Genomic DNA, 19295 nt, shown 5'->3' on the forward strand with positions numbered 1-19295 from the left:
AAAACTTAACGGCGGGTGTAAATGCTATCGTCAGACGTTAAAATACTGAATGTGGCTGGGCTGAAGGTCTGGCGTTAGGGGTTACGCCCGACATTAAATTTTATTCAACTCACCCCAGGACTGTCATTCTGTCGCTGTTTTTCCTCAGATGCAAGGATTGTTTGATGCTCCAGAGAGAAATCATTAAACGGTTTTCGGGGTTTCAATTCGAATTTTATTCATGTGCTACGTGAGAGCGCTATGTACGAGTCGTTCCAAAGGGAACCGCCATTTTGGCTTTAGAGTGCGTCAAATTTACAAACCGATGCATTTTGACCAACTAATCGGGCTGACAAACCGGTGGGCGTGCCTTACTGCGGAATCACCCCCCGAAAATAAAAATGGCCTTAAACCTCGGTCTGTGCAAATGCTAAGTCGTTTTGTTATGGTAAATATTCGGTGATTAACTTGTTTCAAGGTTTTCCGTTTGTATGTAGAGAGGATCTTGAGATTTTACTAAAAGGTAATTCAAAATTAAACAAAGGTGCCTTCTTATACAGAAATAGTTTTGCACAGTTTGGCTATGTGGAAAAAGCACATTTAGTATGGGCCACCGGAAACCAGAAAGAAAATTGGGGGTAGCGGGGCATTTTTTTTTAGAGATAATTAAGCATCAAGTAAGGCTATTTCAACAAACGCTTTCGGTGAATGCCCACGCGACAAGACCGCAAGTTCATATGGGTAATTTATTTATAAATTTACCAAACTCGGTTACGTTCACCCCAATAAAAAGTAAATCACAGGGCCAAATGTTTATTGTACTTTCTCCACCTGTGGTAATGTCAATTGCACCAATTTACAAGATTTGCATGGCTACCCATACTACCTTTCAGTCATGTCACGTAAGCTTGAGGTTTTAAAATCCGACAACGTTAATTGAAATAGCTGTATTCTACAAGCAGTAAAATGCAAAGCAAAGTATAGCATTTTTTCCAAATTGAAGCTCTATTATCTCTGAAAAATGCATGGTTACCCCCAACTTTTCTTTGTGGATAGTAAGAGCACAAAAGATGCCTAGCAACAAACAACGCGTAGTACATGGCTTGTAACTGTACATATTATAATTCCATTAGATACTTATATTTTCTATCATGTACATATGATTGTAATTACTTTTAACATTTACCCATTTATATATTTCTCTGTAAAATATGCAATTCAGTCTGATGACTGCGATGTATTGTGAATAAACAATCTATTCCATTCCATTCCATTCCACTTGCTAAGTTCTGCTTTCTCCGCATAGTTGTAAGCCGCGCTAATATATCCCTGTATTAGTAGGCACCGCCCATAGGAAACCCGAGCTTCTCGAGGTGCACAGATCGTATGCGCAATATAACAAAAGTAGGCACTGTCCTTAAATGTTCCCTTTTGTTTTCATTTAGCGACTCGCAGAGAAAATTCAAGTCTATGAAAACAGCATTAAGGAAGGGACAGAGGATATCAGGTAAGTCTTTTGTTTACCTTGACTTAGACTGTTGAGAAAAATAGTAACCTGGAAGGGCTATTCACAGGCCGGAGAAGCCCTCGTCCTCCCCCACCCCTCCCCTCTCCTTCCATTTCCTTCCACATGACGGACTTAATACCACTCCGTTTTCGTTACGCAAACAAAACCTGGTTGATGCGACCAACGCCAGCCTCTTGTTGTCCCAAACTGTCACGTTCTTTACAATTTCATCCACCAATGCCCCCATTCAAAATACAAAATCAAAACCAAACTTATTATTCTGGCCAATCATAACAGACGCAAACGGATCAATTGGCCAATCAGAACTCGAAACAAATACATGCAACTGGCGTCAACCGCGGGAAAACGCCTATGTCTAAGTCACAGCTGGTTTTAGTTTCGCTCCACTAACTAATCACAGAGCCTAGTAATGCAAAGCAGAAACAAACACGTGATTGCTTTTGACAGTCAGTTGAAAACTGCTCTATTATAGCTCCAGGATTGTTCTGTAATCATGTGTTCTTATTTTAGGGTGTGTAGCCTTGGGATCGTACAGGCCTCCTGGAAGACCACCTTTAAGCAGGAAATTCCGGCGGTATGAAAACATCATGAGTGGTAGAAATTAAGAAACGTTCTCCTTAAAATTATAGGTTCAAAACGCCGTCGCTTAATCCAGGCAAATACGGGAAAAAAGCAAATAACAGAGTGGAAACGAAACTACAAAACTCTTGCCAAGAAATAAAGCGTAGGCCCATAACAAATTACAAATATCGTGCGCGTGTCACGTGACCACGCGCGCGCAAAGTTTTCCGCTGAGGGAAGAAAGCTCAAAGAATTAATACGGTAGATAATCAAGGGTGCTTACCATTTACGCAAACCACCCGGATGCGAATTTTCGGCATCAATACGAAATGATTTAGCATGCAAAATGTATGTGTGTGAACATCAGCTGTAAATCCCAGAAGGAGTAATAAAAAATGCATCACCTTGACCAGAAGCCCATATTTCAGAAGTACTCTAAATGGAATGATGCGTACCATTTGATTTTCCAACTGGAATTTTCGGGTTTTCCATGTTAATGGTAAGCACCTCAAGTTACCTTTTAACTTCCTGCAAAGGGGAAAATATTGCGCTAAATTGGTGTTGACATCAACCTCAGTCCAAGGTTTTCTTGCTTAATTCGTTGAAATCCAAGATAAGGGAGATGGGAGGCAAGGCCATGGTTGATGCTGATGTATCATAATCTCTGATTGGTCGGTGATTTGATGGTCATGTTACATTAGCTGTGTTGGTAATACGCCATCTTTGATTTCAACGCCCGAAAGAGCCTGCGGACGGGATTGTGCTGAGAAATATTTGCGAGAAAGTAAAATGTTTGAAGAATATATTGTCTCCTCGGTAGTAGATATTGCTGTTGCACGATGATTGTGCAAGCCTAATTTAATGAGAAAACAGATTTCAAATAAGTTTGAAAGTCAGGAAGTTCTTAGCAAAAGTGGTTTCTCATTTTGCAATTGCAGCGCCCTTGAGTAAGTGCGCACTCTAGCTTTGTCTTTTGACAAATGATCAAGGTTTTGTCAGAGCTCAGATTACCGGTGGAACACCAAGAAACACAGGTTTTCAAGACTTCTGATACGTTTTACTGGGATTTTGGGGCAACGGCTTTATAAGAAGCTGTAAAAACTTCATCAGCTCTTTTAAAAGCAGTTTAAAGTGTAATATTGCATTCTTAAATACATTTGTGCATTTATCTTTCTATACAGGCCAAACCCAAAAGGCAATCGAGTCAATGCGATGAGCTTCGCCAGTAAGTTTAGCGATACTTTCAATGTGTTTGGCATGTTCAATGTCATATTATGTGCACGTGTTAAGTGTCAATGGAGAATTAACAAATAGATTACCTAGAAAACACCAAAACATTCAGGCTGGGTTAAATGTGAATGCTAAGCTATCACTATTTGCGTTCTTTCTTTCAATTGCAATTAGAGGGTGATGATTTTCACTGGTGTTTTTCTCAGTTCCTTTTTAATAGCCACGTTAGCTACCGGATCTGATTTTATATTTTACTAAAATCGTTCGATGAAAAGGAATCCTAGCCTCTCCCGCTCAAAGTGGGGTGACCATATTCCATAAAAATCGTCTGTTGTAGTTGGTTGCTCTGTTTTATATGTGATCTGTTATAATTAAATTTCATTTTTTTAGAAAACTTCAGGACGTACCTGACGAAGTTGAACAAGCAGTAAGTGAAAGGAAAAAACAAAATATTTTCACGTTTTCTATACAATGATGCTTTCTGATGGTCAATTTATAGTTTCAAATTTTTATGTCTTGTTTTCTTTATTTCAGAGATTGTATGATGAAAATACCAAGTAAGTGCCCATTTTATAAGCTAAGACCATAGTGACTTAAGCCCGCCTCCCAGATGGCGGCTGATGTACGTCTTTCAAAGAAAATGACAACACCCGTTAATAATAACTCTATGGATTCAAGCCTTTTTCTATGCTCGCTGATTTCCTAAGTTGTTAGCTTGAGGAACCGACCATTTTTAGCTTCCATGACGTCTTAGAAAGCCTCTGTTTTCGCTTTTATTTCTACACTATTACGAAAGCGCTCCGCTTTAAAAGGTCGATAGGGAAAGGTTCGAGAGGTCGAGAGAGAGCATTTTAGCATGTATTCGTTTTCCAAGGAAACGATTAGTGTTTTGAGATTGTTTTAGAGTGAACGCAAGACCAAAAGGAATCGAAATAGGCGCTACTTCAAACGAAAACGCGTTAACGTGAATGTCAATGTTCGAACAAGTCTATTGTTTGCTTTCTGCAGGATTCAAGAGGAGATGGAAGTTGCGCTTCAAAACATGAAAGATCAGGTATAAGTTAGTTACTAAAATGCACTCTTAAACCATAATCTTAAATTTTACTTTTGCCAATGTATGTCCCTCCTTTGAAATCTTAAATCAAGAAAGAGCTATTTTTAACCAAAAAAATTTAGCTTTCTTAAAGTAACTTTATGGTTTTAGTTCATTTTAGTGTTGTTATGTTAGTTTTGATTACTTTTCGGTCAATTTTGATGGTTTTCTGAAGTTTGGAGAAAATCCGGAAATCCAAGATGGCGGATCAAAAATGGCCGCCATTTAAGAATCGTGACGTAATGCCTATGTCATATCACGCCTTATTTCCCGTTTGGATCTCGAAGGAACCATCTTTGAACATAGTATTTATCCTCCAAGTGTCGTCATTATAGCTTTGATATTCGTGATAGCGTAGTTGAGGCTTTTCTTTGTCTTCTTTTCCTGGGGGACCACAGAAGACAAAGCAGAGCTCAAAGGCCTGCCATCGATCAGCACGAGGCAGACACAATTCAAAGTTTAAATACTGTAGCGCTTCGATTTAGACTTAATAGATAAATACGATCCAAATCCCAATTCAAGATTCAGGCTTAGTTTAGTTGGACATTATCATTTTGTTTATACTAGGTATTGCCATATATGTGACATACGTATTCACAGCTATTTGTCTTTCAAAAACAGAACAAAGTGCTGAATGGATCCATCAAGGGAGATGCAATCCAGTTGAAGGTTTGTCTCTAATTGCCATAATGGACTTTTTATACTGCCTTGTACTCGGGTACTGGCGGGGTTTTCCACAGGAGAGAGGAGGGCCGGGGGAAGGCTTTGCAGACAGTACAGGACACCAAAGGGAGGCTTGCCCTTACTATGAAACCTTAGTATATCCGAATCTCGGGTAGTAAATCTCCCGCGAAAATCTTAATGAACAACTAATGAATTAATGACAACAAAAATAAGAAATAAACAAAAATCAACAATAACAATACTTAAGAAAGAAATTTTTGCCCTTAACCCTGCCGCGCACTCGAGGAAAGAGCTGAACAAACTGCCTTACGAGGCAATCAGCTCAGCTGTTTCCTCAAGAGTGCGGTTGAGATTTCGTGAGAATTTCGCCTCGCGAGGCAAAATCTCAAATATCAAACACGACAGATATTTTCTTGCAAGCTAGGAGAAGAACTCACGAAAACTCAACCGCATACGTGGGGAAACAGCTGAGCTAATCGCCTCGCGAGGAGGTTTGCTCAGCTCTTTCCTCGAGTGTGCGGCAGGCTTTATCCCACCCTAGAAACCGCGTGTTTTATACTTTGTCTTTTTCTCTCTTTTTTTCCTTCTAAAGGAGCTATGGTTAAATTTCAGGACACAATTTGACAGGTGAGGCAAACATTTCGCCACATAATTTCCCAAAAAATGAATAAAATTTAACTGAATAAAATTTAAACAAACATAGAGGCTGATTTTAATCAATAGCTTGTTTAGGGATAAAATATATTGAGTGAAGCAGTGAAGTGAAAGGTGTTTTCAGGCATATTTTTATGTATTATTGATTGATTGATTTGATTTGTTTGATTGATTGATTGATTGATTGATTGATTGATTTGATTTGATTGATTGATTGATTGATTGATTGATTTTCAAACACTAATTAATAACTCATAACCCTATTACCCTGTCAGATAACAAGAATCAGTCGCGAGCATGCATCTTTAAAGCCGGTATAGAATGATCATCCTGAAAAGCCCGGACAGGGTTTTGATTTCGGTCTCGGGGGAAATCGGGCGTTGAATACAGAAACAATAAAAATATCACTGAATTATTAATAAAAATATGATTACCGTGATCTTTATATAAAGGTCGCTAGTGATCTTTATACAGCTGTTTCGAATACCCATTAAATTTCAATAAAAGGTCAGAATCCATATTGCCCGTGTCCTCGCTGTACGGTCGAGGCATTATGGATTCTGAGCTTTTATTGAAATTTATTGGGTATTTCCATTTGTCGAAACAGCTCTACAAAGATCACGGTAATTATATTATAAAATACCCTCGTCCCCCCCCCCCCCCCCCAAAAAAAAAAGCCAGTATATAAATAACATTAGCTAGCTAGGGTAAACAATGAAGATAATATTTCCTGTTAGACCAAAAATTCGTCGTCTTACAATTTCTTACGCATTGCTTACAAAATTAATAGGGCAGTTAATAAGTTCCCTACACCATATTAATTCCAAAGTTGTTTCGCCTTACCTTGGCTAATCCTTGCTCAAAAATTTAATGGCGTCGCTTCCATTGCTGTTTTCCAAATGACGCTGCAATCTACAGCAGATACTGTACAACCTTTTTAGGGGATAGCGCTTTCCGTTCTCTTTACGCAACTCCGCGACAATCTTTGTCAGCCAAAAATTCAAGGATTCAGTGCTCATGTCTACAATATTCGTTTCTAAACTTTGATTACTGTGCACTTTGACTTCGAATCCTCTTTCCTCAAGGTTGGTGTTTTTATTTCTTTTTGAACTTTGCCACTCGCCAAATATTTTGTAAGCCCACTTTGTGACATACCGCGTAGCTTTTGGAATACGACTATCCAAGTGATCTTTCTCTTCCTTAGCATTTTTTGGTTCTCGAAACACGCATTTGGGCGGCATTTCAAGTGAAAGCTGTGTGAACCTTTGACAACAACTGAATAAAGAGTACTTTTCGATCTGAATATAATTAACCTTTAATGCATTCATATCACTTTTATCTAAATTCCTCGAGATGCATGGGTTTTTGAAGTTGTTCAAAAAATCTCGCAGCACGTGTTTTATCGGGTCCAAAAACACTTCGCCTCGTGTTTTTAAGCCCGATCTAACGCGGTGGCTCGTTTTTTAAACATTACTTAATGATACCGCAAAATCGGGATATATAACCCGATATAAACTAATATTAGTAACCGGAGGTAACTGCTGGCTACGATTTTAAAGGACTTAATTTAGTAGTTGCTGAATTTGCTGAATAATCATTCTTGAAAAGACATTGGTAGCCTCCAATTAACAATTATTCCACGAGCATGCGTTGGATATGAGATGATAGGAGTTGGCTTTAATCATCTTATATCCAACAAGCGAAAGTGGAATAATTGTCTTATTAAAAACAATCAAGAAATATCTTACTAACTTTGCTGTGCAAGAACAACCAGCAGAAAATGTAATGGTCGCCATTTCTCGGACGTGGTATAATGGCTCATATACCATGGTCGCTAAGCCAATCAAATCCCTCGAATTTCATTACACAATGATTCAGTTTTTAATAATTCGACCATTACATTTTCTGCTGGTTATTCTCGCACAGCGAAATTAGTAACTGATCTAGCAATATTTCTTGATTGTTTTTAATAAAACAATTATTCCACTTGCGCTTGTTGGATATGAGATGATTATAGCCAACTCGGCGCTACGCGCCTTGTTGACTATCTATCATCTCATATCCAACGCGCGCTTGTGGAATAATTGTTAAATATTCCTGTGTGGGTTTTGTGACCCTTTACAACGAACAAAATTATACGTGGCAGTTGTAGTCGCGCCATATGCAATTCAGTTGTTAGATTATGAGACCTGTACACCGTTTTTTCAGTATCTACTCTTTGCAGCATGAAAATGTACTGCGCGTGGAGATGGTAATAAGGGCAAAAAGCAATCGCAACTTGCAATGCAACATTTGTATTACTTGGCCTTTAAGGAATATTCAGTTCACACTTGTTTGTGTAGGATATACTTATTACAATTACGTCAATTGATAATGTGAAAATATCTCCCTAATGATTCTGATAATTCTTTTCCTTTACCACAGTGACCTGGTCAGCTTTAGACAAGAGGTAACGAATGTTTTTCATTACGAAGTTATTATTTTTGTAGCTATTATAATGATTGGAATCTCGACTTGCAAAAAGTACTAGTTATGTAAAGAATAAAATTTCAATATTTTACACAACATTGCCATTCAAATCCTTTCAGTGGACAGGATGTTTGTCCCATGAACGTAGTTTAATGGCCCCAACTCAGACGAGTCTCATCCTTAACTGGTTACCTTAATGTCATGAATCAGCTTTTAACGTTTCCACGTATAGTGATAGGGAAACAATCTAAGTGATAAAGCCAGGTTTTTCCGCCAGTGGTATACATCGGGAAAGAAGTAAAGGGCATCTTATGAACTTCCCAAACATAGTTTGACTTACTTAGTGAGCATGAACAACGAAATCTAGGCCAAGTATTTTTCCTTCTCTAAACTACTGTGTTAGAAAGGAACATATCACATAATGCTTCTAACTTCGATTTTAAATGTTTCAATTTAGATTGCCGAGTCAGGAAGAGCTAAAGAAGAGGTGGAGAGGTCAGTTATGTCAAAGAAATATTTTTTAAAAATATTTGGTTTTATCGACTGAGTTTATAAGGTAATGTGGCCACAGGAAAGAGCCTCTTTCCTGAATTTCGAATCGGATTCGAGAGCTGATATTTCGAGCGTTAGCCCAAATTACACTTATCACCTCACTTGATAAAACAAAATCTTCGTTTTTACTCTCCCACTGACACAGCGTCACAATTTCTATAGAAACAGACTCCCTTATCATCAGTTATCTCGTTAAACAATTTTGGCATCTCGCTTCTCAAACTCAAAAGCCAAAGACAAAGGAAAACGTGTTTGGGTATCTGATGAAAAACTCCTCGTTTTTGCATCCTTAATTTCCCCTACAAATCAGTTTGTTTGAGAAGTTATATCAAACACTTATCACAGTGTTTCATCACAATATCAAAAATCTTGAAGTTCGTCAAAAATACTCCGCTACGCGTCGTATTTTCAACTCTCTTCCCGGTGTTTGATATGTGATAAAACATTGTGTCAGTGTGTCTCGTGTTTGATATATTACATCATAAATAGCGTTTGCATAATTTTCCCGGGTTTATTAATAATTGAAATTGAAATATCTCTTGGTATTTTTTACAGGACACTGGCAAGTTTAGTCATGAAGGTAAATAACTCCTTTGCTTATTTCTACTATCTACCTGACATTCTCTATCTGCACTTTGAATTTGGACCAATGTAGATCAAAACTCACCATAGCTGTTTTTTTCTTAGAGACATTAAACTATTAGCTATCTAATGACTTTTAATTGTCAGAAATGAGAATAGATGGCCTTGTTTTTCTTATAAAGCAAAACAATTTTAAGAAGTAACATTGAGTAAGTCAGCCATTTCTAGTCTTGGTCAAGCCACAAGAAAAACAACAGCAAACTATTAGAAAAAAAAAAAAAAAAACGAAGAGTAGCAACCGAAATAAAATATATTTTTCAGACTTGTTTTTTGCAGGTGAAGCCATCAAATGTGACCATTCATTACGCTGGTCGGCTTAACGGGGTTTTCAGATATAACAAAATTGCTGAATTTTTGTTTGCGCCACGAAAAACTGTCGTATAGGAACGTTCAGTCAACACTAACTAAAAATGCTTGAATTTAGGTCTCAGAAGATATAACTTCGAATTCCACTGATGAGCTGGTAACTATTATATTTTCTTTGTTTATTACAATTGTTAATATTATTTTCTTACTGACTGTCAAACACAGCAAATTTTGATATCCGAAGTTCCCTGCCATAATCAGCCATCCCGGCAAACAAAACCTCCCCGAAAAAAAAAGCTCCCAAAACGTCTTTGAACGAGTCTTAGCCCATCCATGCTATACAGGGCTTATACTCAGAATGTTACAGCCTCATGTTTAATTTATATAATTCGGCTGTCATTTCCTGTATTAAAAAGAATTCAGTTTTTTTAAGCATAAAATTTCCTGTATAATTGATATTACACAGTTTATTTGAGGTGGCTTTCGAGTTCTGTACATCTCATTGATATTTTTATATAAAAAAATATTTCAGATAGTCTCAACTTACTATAAAATGGATAAAAAAAACTATTTCTAAATACTTTTACCTTGGAACACACAGAAACAGACACAAAACAATCTAGTCTGATTTGAAACAAGACTCCTTCCACACCCTCAGTCCACAAGCTCTGCAGCACCTGTCACGCAAGCTATCACACCCTTATCTAATTTTATATCAACCCTTAAATTTAGATTGTACAAGCTGAGAGCACGAGACAGATAGTTGAAAAGTAAGTCATAAAGTTATCTAAACCATTTATTTAATTTTTGCTTCAGAGCTCAAACGGACAAAAATATTCCCTTTTCCTTAATTATAAAAAATGGTTTGAACCTGTGTTTAAGTAGTTTGTCTGGGCTATCGTTTAGTAAAATGGTTTTGAAGAGTTAAGGCCCGGTTCATACGTCGAACTTTACATGAGCCGAACCTAATCATTTGGTTCGGCGCATGTAAAGATCGACGTATGAATCAGTTAGGATCGACAGATTTGTATTTGGGTCGACCCGCCGTTCTATTCGACTGCGCCAGTCGAATAGAACGGCAAAAGTTCGACTTCGATTCAGACGTCAAACTTTTCATGTGCCGAACCAAATGCATACGTTACGTATAAATTATATAAATTATATCTATCCCAGAGGTCTGTGCATTTCATCGACTTGGCATGCGCAAAGGAATTCATTCTGAACAAGATGGCGGGAAAAGAGGAATGTGCTTGTTCTTCTTGTTTCGAAACAACTGAATATACTTGTCTGAGATGCGAAAGATTAAAAAAAAAAAGAATCTATTCTTGATGTGCACATGCACTTCAAACCGACAGAAACTTTCAATACAGGCTATATCAAAGGCGAAGCCTCAAGACTTCTCAGAACAAAATCTTCAAAAACAACATTTGAAGAAAACATCACTCTATTCAAACAGAGATTACCTATCAGAGATTACCTCGATAACCTTATAGATAAAACTCTTTCAGAAGTCAACCTCCGCGAAAGAATGTCGGCACTACAAAACAAACTAAAAACCCGCAAAAACATTTTGAGGTTTGTTATGGAATATCGCCCTTCTGTGTCTAACCTAAAACAAGTCAGATGAGTAAATACAGGAGCCATAATCAGGGATGGAGACCGTCAGCGTGGGGTCTACGCGTCCCCTTGTGTTGTACCAAAAAAATCTAGCTTTAGAAAAAATTGCTCCCCCCCCTCCCCCTTCACGTCATAAACCCGCGTGAATACACGCAAATATGCATGGGGCTACTACCTTATATGTGACACGGATAGCAGCTGAGAAAAAATTCACTAAAGATAAAAAAGTCCTTACGTGTCTGAGTACATGTCCGTAGAGTGTAAGCTTTTTTCATTCATTCAACAGTAGCAACGCACGCAGCGCCACCGTCTTGGCGCTTTTTTGACTTTACTGTGAGAGTCATGTGATCAATAGGCCGCTTATTCCAACTTTTCCCGTCTTCTTTCAATTGCTACCTTTTCTTTGTGAGGGTCTAATTTCTTAAATGTGAGTACTGAGGAGATATTCCCTGGCAGAATTTTAAAATTTGGACGCTATTTTGAACGGGTAGAAAAAAAATTTCCATTTCTTCGCGCGCGATCCTGGCTGTTTACACGCGTGCGCGCACGTGCGTATGGCGCAATTTTTTTCTAAAAATAGATTTTTTGATACAACACATGGGGACAAGCCCACAAGTCAATTAAAATAGCATCTCGTTACGGTCTCCATCCCTGATTATGGCTCCTGGTTAATGACACTTGATAGAAAATCAGCCTCTGCTAGGGGAGATCTACAACGACCCTTCCTTACTTTCGTACAGAAAAGAGAGATCTTTGAAAGACGTACTCGTAAGAGCAAATTAGCTTTGAAGGTCATATTCTTCCTATCTCGACTTGTAGGAGCCGTGTTTGGCCTGTCTTTATTATTTTATCAAGCAAGCTCTTCCATGTCAGAATTTATCTTTCCCGCCATTTTAAATCTTGTTGAGTACAAACAACAGCCGCTGACCACGAAAATCTACTTTCTCACCTTAGCTTTAATTAAGTTCGACTTCAGTTAGGTTCGACGTCTGAATCAACTGCCGAACTTAATTATTTGGGTCGACCTTAATAGGTATTAGGTTCGGCTCATGTAAAGTTCGACGTGTGAACCGGGCCTAAGAGTCTTGTGGCGCTTTCCATTTAAGCAAAATGTGGTCAGAAACCGCGCAAAAATACCTTTGTATTACTAGGCGCTGTCCTTCTCAAACTTAAAACAATTCATCAAGAGAAAACAAGGAAAATTACTACTGTGACCGCGGTTTGGATATGTGTTCCTAATTACCATGAAATTTTGCTAACTTTAGCCTTGAATTTCTCCAAGAATTATTGATCATGTGAGAAGCCATATCAAACACTCGAGGGTGTGTTTCATCAGATATCCAAACACCTCGAGGTCATTTAAAAAAACTCGGCTGCGCCTCGTTTTTTCAACCTACTTCTCAGTGTTTAGATATCTGACGAAACACACCTTCTCGTGTTTGATATATTACTTAATTAAGAGACTCGAATCTCCCGAACGATCCCGAGATGCGCAGAACGTATGCGCAGAAGTAAAAAGAGACAGCGTGCTTAAGAGACATGCCTACGACACTACAGTATGTCCACCACCTCAACTTATTGAATGATACATATTTCCCTTTATTTTAAGGAAACTTAGTGCTCTTGAGATTCAGCTGGCTAAGATGCAAGTCGAAGTAAGCGAATATCCTCAATTTGAATTTAATGATAATTTTGTCCTTCAAATGGTTTGATTTTTTTGTATAATCATAAATGAAAAAGAGACATGCATGTTAATTCTAAAATACCACAATGAACGAGTTCTGTACGATGTCGGTGACCTCTGACAAGTGTAGAGAGAACAATGTATTATTCCTGTATCATTAAGAAGATGCTATCAAATAACTGCCTGAAAGAACCGTGAATAAAAAAAGGAGATTTTTTGAATCTATTCTTGTGACATCTCGCACCTCTTTTTGTATCTATTCTAAGCATTGCCAACCTCACCACTCTCAGGCTATTTAGTAAACAGGCTCCTTCAAGTGGCTGATATATCGGATGATAATGCCTGAGGCTGAATGCTTGTCCGAGAATTGAAAAGATGTCCGCAAAGCGAAGCATTGAGGAGAGCAACTATGAAATTTTCAGGATAATCTTTCATCCAAGGACATAATCACCCGATATACCAGCACAGAAACCGGAGAGAGGTTTGCTTATTTTATAATTATAACCCTCCGATTAATTTCTAAAACGCACACGCTTTACTGTTGAAAAACACAAAACAGCCAGTGGTGTTCAAAGCATGGTTGCCGACAAACAAATCCAAGCTGACTAGATAACTCGATGTTATTATACTGTGATTAGCTCAGAACAGCCAAGACCTAAGAATTTGAAGTTCTTTATTTATTTTTTCTTGTCGAAGAAGTCGGGTGACAGATATCAAATCGGACGACTGTTATGGTCTGGTAACTGCCTTCCGATTTGTACCACGTGACGGGATTCGTCCAATTAGAACGCGGGCAAATTAATCAGTGGGCCATAAAAGGAGATAACTTATTACAGGGTTAAAGCCTTTTAAACCCCGGTATCAACCAGTATTCTGCAAACGTTTCTCCATGTATTTGTTATGGTACTATTTTCTTTTTTTCTGCTCAGGTAAGGCAGATCAAAGAGAACCACAGGTAAATTTATATCGCCTTCAGGTTTGGCCATTTGCGCATGGCAATTAGATAAGTGATCGATGAAATTTAGAAGAAAAATCAAACAGACTCAAGGAGTTGGGTCAACTTTCTTAGGTGTTATTTGGGAAGGCTTGCTGGTGTAGCAGTTGACCAATCAAACTAAGCTAAGGTAGTAATAAGGTTGATTGGTCTCTCCATTGCCGTGTTTCCTCTTAGAAAAGATTCTATAAAATTACTTCACCTGGTTTCTCCCAACCAAGAAACAAAACTGAATAAAATAAATACGGCAGCACAAAAAAAAAAAAAAACCAGATAAAAAACCAAAGCCATTTTCTGCTAAGTTATACACACATCAGTGCCTTTCACACACAGTCCACGAAGTAAAAGTAAGCCATAAACAATTACAATCATGACTTTTGCCCGTTTCCAAAGAGTTTACCATACCTTCCATAATCTACACTCAGATCAAATTGAGGCCTGTACTCAAATATAATCTCGCATAAAACCTCTTTTTAGTTTAGCTTTTTAAACAGTCTTTAGAGACTGTATCTCTTATAAACATTTTTTTTAACCTAGAACAAACTTGAAGCCGTCTTGTTTTGCATGATTTTTGTAGTAAGCTACTTTCAAACAAACATTTTGCGCAAACAATCCTTGTTTTTACAGACCTTATACAAAAATGGCTCTTATTTTAATGCTCTTTGTCTGTATTAAATTTAGCCCTACTAGCATCGTTCAAATTAAAATATTTTGATTTTTGAACTCAAGAACGAGATTAGTAAGGCTAATTGAATGCAAACAAAAGAATATTAAAATGTTAGCAATTTTTGCATAGGGTCTATTAGTCTATATATCTTAGACTCAATTGTCTGATTTTAGAAAACTGGAAGAAACAAGAAACGACTATGCCAAATGGCGCCTCAAGGTAAGAAACATCTATAGCTAAAATGCTTAAGGACGGTGCCTACTAATACAGAAGTATTTCTGCGTAGTTTATGAAAATGGTTACCCCCAAGATACAAAGTAATTTATGGCAACTTTTTCCCAAATTGAAGCTTTATTATCTCTGAAAAATGCACGGTCACCCCAAATTTTCTTTTTGGATACCAAGAGTACTTGAATTGCTATGTTCTGCTTTCTCGGCAAAGTTTTAAACCGTGAAAAATCTTCTGTATTAATAGGCACCACCCATAGGAAACCCGAGTATCTTGAGATGCACAGAACATATACGCAGTAACAAAAGTGGGCAACGTTCTTAATTAGGTTCCCTACGATTGCAAAAGGTCAAGAACACGCGAATTTTGCTCTCAAATTAAAGGGGCAGTGTCACCTATCTTAGAGTCACTTTGAACAGCCAAAAAAACAAATTTGTATGGTTGTAAACGTCAAAATAATGGTTAACTTTTACTAACAATAACCCTCCTTGTGCATAGAAAGTAGCATCATTCCTCTTTATTATCGGATAGCTAGGATGAAAATGGATGGTAAAAATGTTTTCAAGTTCCCCCTATGTATCTTCGAAAAATGGCTAAAAATGATTGTAGTTCGATTCTTGCTCCGAGAAATCGTTTCATATCTTCTTTCCGGTGCTCTTTATTTTATTTATTTTTTATTTAATTCAATATTTATTCAGGGGCATCCAATTTAGCAGAGCCAGTTTAAATGGAGCCCTGACACACTACAAGACAAACATTGAAACATAAAAAAAAAAAACTAGACAACTAATTAAGTTATACATGCTGCATGTACGGCAGGCGTTATTGCTTAAGATGGCACTTAAGTTTAGTTTTAAACTCACTGAACGCCTCTACCTGTCGAATGGTTTTCGGGATGGTGTTGGAAGTTCGAGCGCTGTTTATTCTGAAGCTCCCCTGATACTTGGCAGTTTTTTGCGAAGGGAGGGCGCAACAAATCACGGCTTCTGGTGTTATAGCCATGGTAAAGATGCGCCTGCCTAAACTCTGAAAGAAGTACGAAGGCACTATTCCATGAAGACATTTATGGACTAAAAGGCATTTGAGATAATTTCTGCGCCCTTGTAGGTTGGGCCAGCCAAGTGTTGATTTTAGCTCCTCAGCCCCGACTGATCGACCTTCAATAATGCATGCAGAGTAATTAGAGTAATTTTATGTTAGAGAAGAAGTTTAGTCAAATATTTGAGCACGTTTGACCAACATACAGCAAAATCTCCGTGACGGTGCACCTTTTACACAGAGTTTACAGCCTAGAGTCCGATTGTTTGAAACATGGTTAGGGGAAGTAGTTAGCCGTGAAAGCTCCTTTGACTTCTAATTTTAAGTTACTTAATAAACAAAGTCGAAGTTAAAACTAAGAACAAAAAGAAATAAAGTAATATTTTAAAGCTACAAACGAGAGTTCAAATTTGATACTAACACTGGGATTGCTTGCCTCTGCTTTGAGTCACCCCCGGTTTCTAACTGGATTGAGAACTCCTTGGGCATTGTAAAGCTACCTTAGAATACCTCAAAGAATTCCAGCTAATTGTTAATATCAGTAGATATGACATAAATCTATTTGTTTTATCATGCAAGAATAATACATGTTCTGTTTGTTTCAGGCCAAGGAAGAAATGAATGACAAACAAACGTGAGTGGTATATAAAAAAAAAAGATTTTATTTTAAGAAAAGGAAAACCCACCTACTAATGTTTAGCCCAGTGGAGTCAACTTGGGCACTAGTGAGGTATAATGAGTTTTAAAAAGTTTTCTTCTCTTACTGGGATCAAAGTGGTACCGCTATCATGTTGGCTTGATTTTAGAAACAAGGCGAATCATAGTAAGGAGCCACTTACAATGCTGGTGGACAAAGTTTTACTGTTGAAACGTTTTATTTGAGTGACTATGTGGCATGTACTGACTTTACGTAAATGAAGGATAAATTTCCTTCTTTTAAAGGTATGACTGGTAATGACCCTACATGTACAAGCAACAGCGTTAACTTTTATCGTGTTTAAATAAAAGGCATTGTATTGTATTTTATCCCATGCCATAGCGAATTCAGGCAATCAGGAAGCTAGAAACCCATTGCATACTCTGCGGTATGCAACGGGTAGTATTCCACGAAAAAACCCCGGCTTTCCTCGCAGCCTACAATTTTTTCCTGAATTCTTCTTACCTTTTGTTGAGAGGCTTTCACACATTTAAATTATCTACTTTCAAGAAACGTTGCCAACCTGTTGAAATATTTTTTCACTGATTGTGTTTGCTGTTGAAGCTTTAAAGAGTGACATTTTGCGTTAATTAAATGAGTGGCATGGGATAAATTAGTTATGAAATTTGCTTTCTCGTGGTATACTGTGAATATCCCACTCTTGGCTTGATTTTTCTTTGTATACACACTTGCCTTTAACATCAAGTCACTCGTGGGGTATTTCACGGTATACCACTCGAAAGCATTGCATAACTAGTATGTATTCAGTGCATTGCATTGTATTGTATTGTATTGTATTTACCACTATCACGTGATTGATTTCATACGCGAGATGAATCATAGCAGGAAGTCACGTGCAATAATTGTTGACGTAACCTGAGTAAAGAGATTTCGGAGAACAGTGGTGGCAACGCGAAACGACGTGTGTTCACTCAGGATATTATTGACAAAGTTGTTTCCTTTACAAAATCCCTCGTTTGGGTAACTATTTGCAATACAACTGACGAAGGTGTTAAACTGAAATTTGTTAAATTTCATAGTGAACTTGATGAACTGTTAAAGATGGAGACCATCCTCGAGGCCCAAGTAAGTCAGTATTCAATATTCGTGAGCTGTTTGTGGCCACCTTTGAACCAAACATCCTGGTAATTTGCTGCCACCTACATCGTAACGTCTGACGTGATTATTGGTCGAAAGAACAAAAGAACGAACACATGTATATGGGGCATTAGCCTACTTTATAATTTGGGCTTTCTGCAATGAAAGACTTTCACAAGTTAATTGAAGATGGAAGCAACTGTCAAAACACGAAAACATTATCCAATCAAAAAGAGAGAGTTCATAATCTAATTCATGAACACAATCAAAATTTCTATAGAAAATCATTTTTTATTTGGACTGCTAACTATAGAACTCTTTGGCATCGGAGATGAATCAACCAACACTTTGTTAACTATGTTTAAAATTAACTTCTCCAATATTATCTGTCTAAACGAGAAACCTACAGTCCTCCGTTTCGTTAATTGTGATCGTTTTTAATTGTCCATTGTGTATTATTTAACTTTCTACCTTGTAATTAGTAGATTATCTTACCTTGAGGGTTGTTAGGTCACAATTGGGACGAAAGCTTTGTTCCTTTCTCCTGCTCCGACCCCCCCCCCCCCCTCAAAGAAAGTTCAGTTCCTTCCTCCTGCTTAATCGCCACATCACCTCCCCCACTTACTTTTGCTTTATTTGCTATTCGATAATATATGTATATATGTTCAATTTTGTTATTACCTCTTATTATCATTGTTGTGGCGAATGCATTAAACTAAACTAAACTGTAGATATGATACAACACAGAACATGGTACCTAATGAGTGACTGTTGTTGACATTATTAAAAATCAGCATCGAAGTGAGAATTTTGGTGCTAAGAGAACAGTAGGTTATTTAGCGTTACTGTAACTTTAAACTCAAATTTTTAAGGTGACATTCCAATCTGCTGCTGGGCCAATAACATTTGACACTTTTACCAGCAAATTTACTCTCCCTGAAATTGTATATTATAATGAGAAGCGTTGAGTTTAACTAAGGGAGGTCAATTATAATTTAACTGTTTATCGGTACGTACAGATGTTCCTAGGCAATCTGACAAACACTGCGAGATTAAATGAAATAAATACTAATATCATTGAACATGGATAGTCCAGAAACTTAGCTTACCCAATATTTTTTCCACAGATCCCAAAGAAAAAGAAGGCCTCCCTTCTTAGTGCTATAAGAAGAATTTTTAAATTAAAGAGAGAATAAGGGTGTATTTTCTCTTGCTAAAATCTAATATCGAAACGTTTGAAAATGAATATTTTTGGCCGCTTGTCTGTGGCCAAGAGATTTATCTAAGATAAACAAGATTAAGGAACAACTTTTTATAAATAAAATTACGTCTAAGAAAACTAATCACAAGATTTGACTTTCAGCTATTTATCTGCCGTCTGAAGTGAAATGTGTACACTAAAATGCTCTCTTAGTACTTCTATAACACGGGAGTATTGAATCGAAAACCTCAAGTTTCAATTCATTTGGTTGAGCTTCTACCTTGCCTCTAGTATAACTCGACGGTAGATTGGTAAGGTTAAAGCTCCCTTCTAGTTCTAGAATTATTTTGTAACTAAGTGAATGTATCCTTG

At 37.5% G+C, this 19295-nt stretch overlaps 1 protein-coding gene across 1 annotated transcript in view; it reads left to right on the forward strand.

Annotated features, from left to right (window-relative positions):
- Nucleotides 1-788: 788 nt before the first annotated feature.
- The window catches only part of LOC146485378 (uncharacterized), a 19984-nt gene continuing 1477 nt past the window's right edge, over nucleotides 789-19295 (forward strand). The window contains exons 1-20 of the mRNA XM_085103218.1: nucleotides 789-815; nucleotides 1425-1486; nucleotides 2018-2081; nucleotides 3250-3293; nucleotides 3689-3725; nucleotides 3833-3855; nucleotides 4307-4352; nucleotides 5013-5060; nucleotides 5668-5702; nucleotides 8154-8178; nucleotides 8656-8693; nucleotides 9306-9330; nucleotides 9817-9855; nucleotides 10431-10468; nucleotides 12925-12970; nucleotides 13929-13954; nucleotides 14834-14879; nucleotides 16533-16561; nucleotides 17665-17710; nucleotides 18850-19295. The exon at nucleotides 18850-19295 is cut by the window's right edge and continues 1477 nt beyond it. Coding sequence (XP_084959344.1) covers nucleotides 789-815; nucleotides 1425-1486; nucleotides 2018-2081; nucleotides 3250-3293; nucleotides 3689-3725; nucleotides 3833-3855; nucleotides 4307-4352; nucleotides 5013-5060; nucleotides 5668-5702; nucleotides 8154-8178; nucleotides 8656-8693; nucleotides 9306-9330; nucleotides 9817-9855; nucleotides 10431-10468; nucleotides 12925-12970; nucleotides 13929-13954; nucleotides 14834-14879; nucleotides 16533-16561; nucleotides 17665-17710; nucleotides 18850-18918 — 813 coding nt within the window. The 3' untranslated portion in view covers nucleotides 18919-19295. The remainder of the gene's footprint in view (nucleotides 816-1424; nucleotides 1487-2017; nucleotides 2082-3249; nucleotides 3294-3688; nucleotides 3726-3832; nucleotides 3856-4306; nucleotides 4353-5012; nucleotides 5061-5667; nucleotides 5703-8153; nucleotides 8179-8655; nucleotides 8694-9305; nucleotides 9331-9816; nucleotides 9856-10430; nucleotides 10469-12924; nucleotides 12971-13928; nucleotides 13955-14833; nucleotides 14880-16532; nucleotides 16562-17664; nucleotides 17711-18849) is intronic.

The sequence above is a fragment of the Pavona decussata genome, unplaced genomic scaffold (assembly GCF_977016875.1).
Source record: "Pavona decussata unplaced genomic scaffold, jaPavDecu1.1 SCAFFOLD_26, whole genome shotgun sequence".
Taxonomy (NCBI): Eukaryota; Metazoa; Cnidaria; class Anthozoa; order Scleractinia; family Agariciidae; genus Pavona; species Pavona decussata.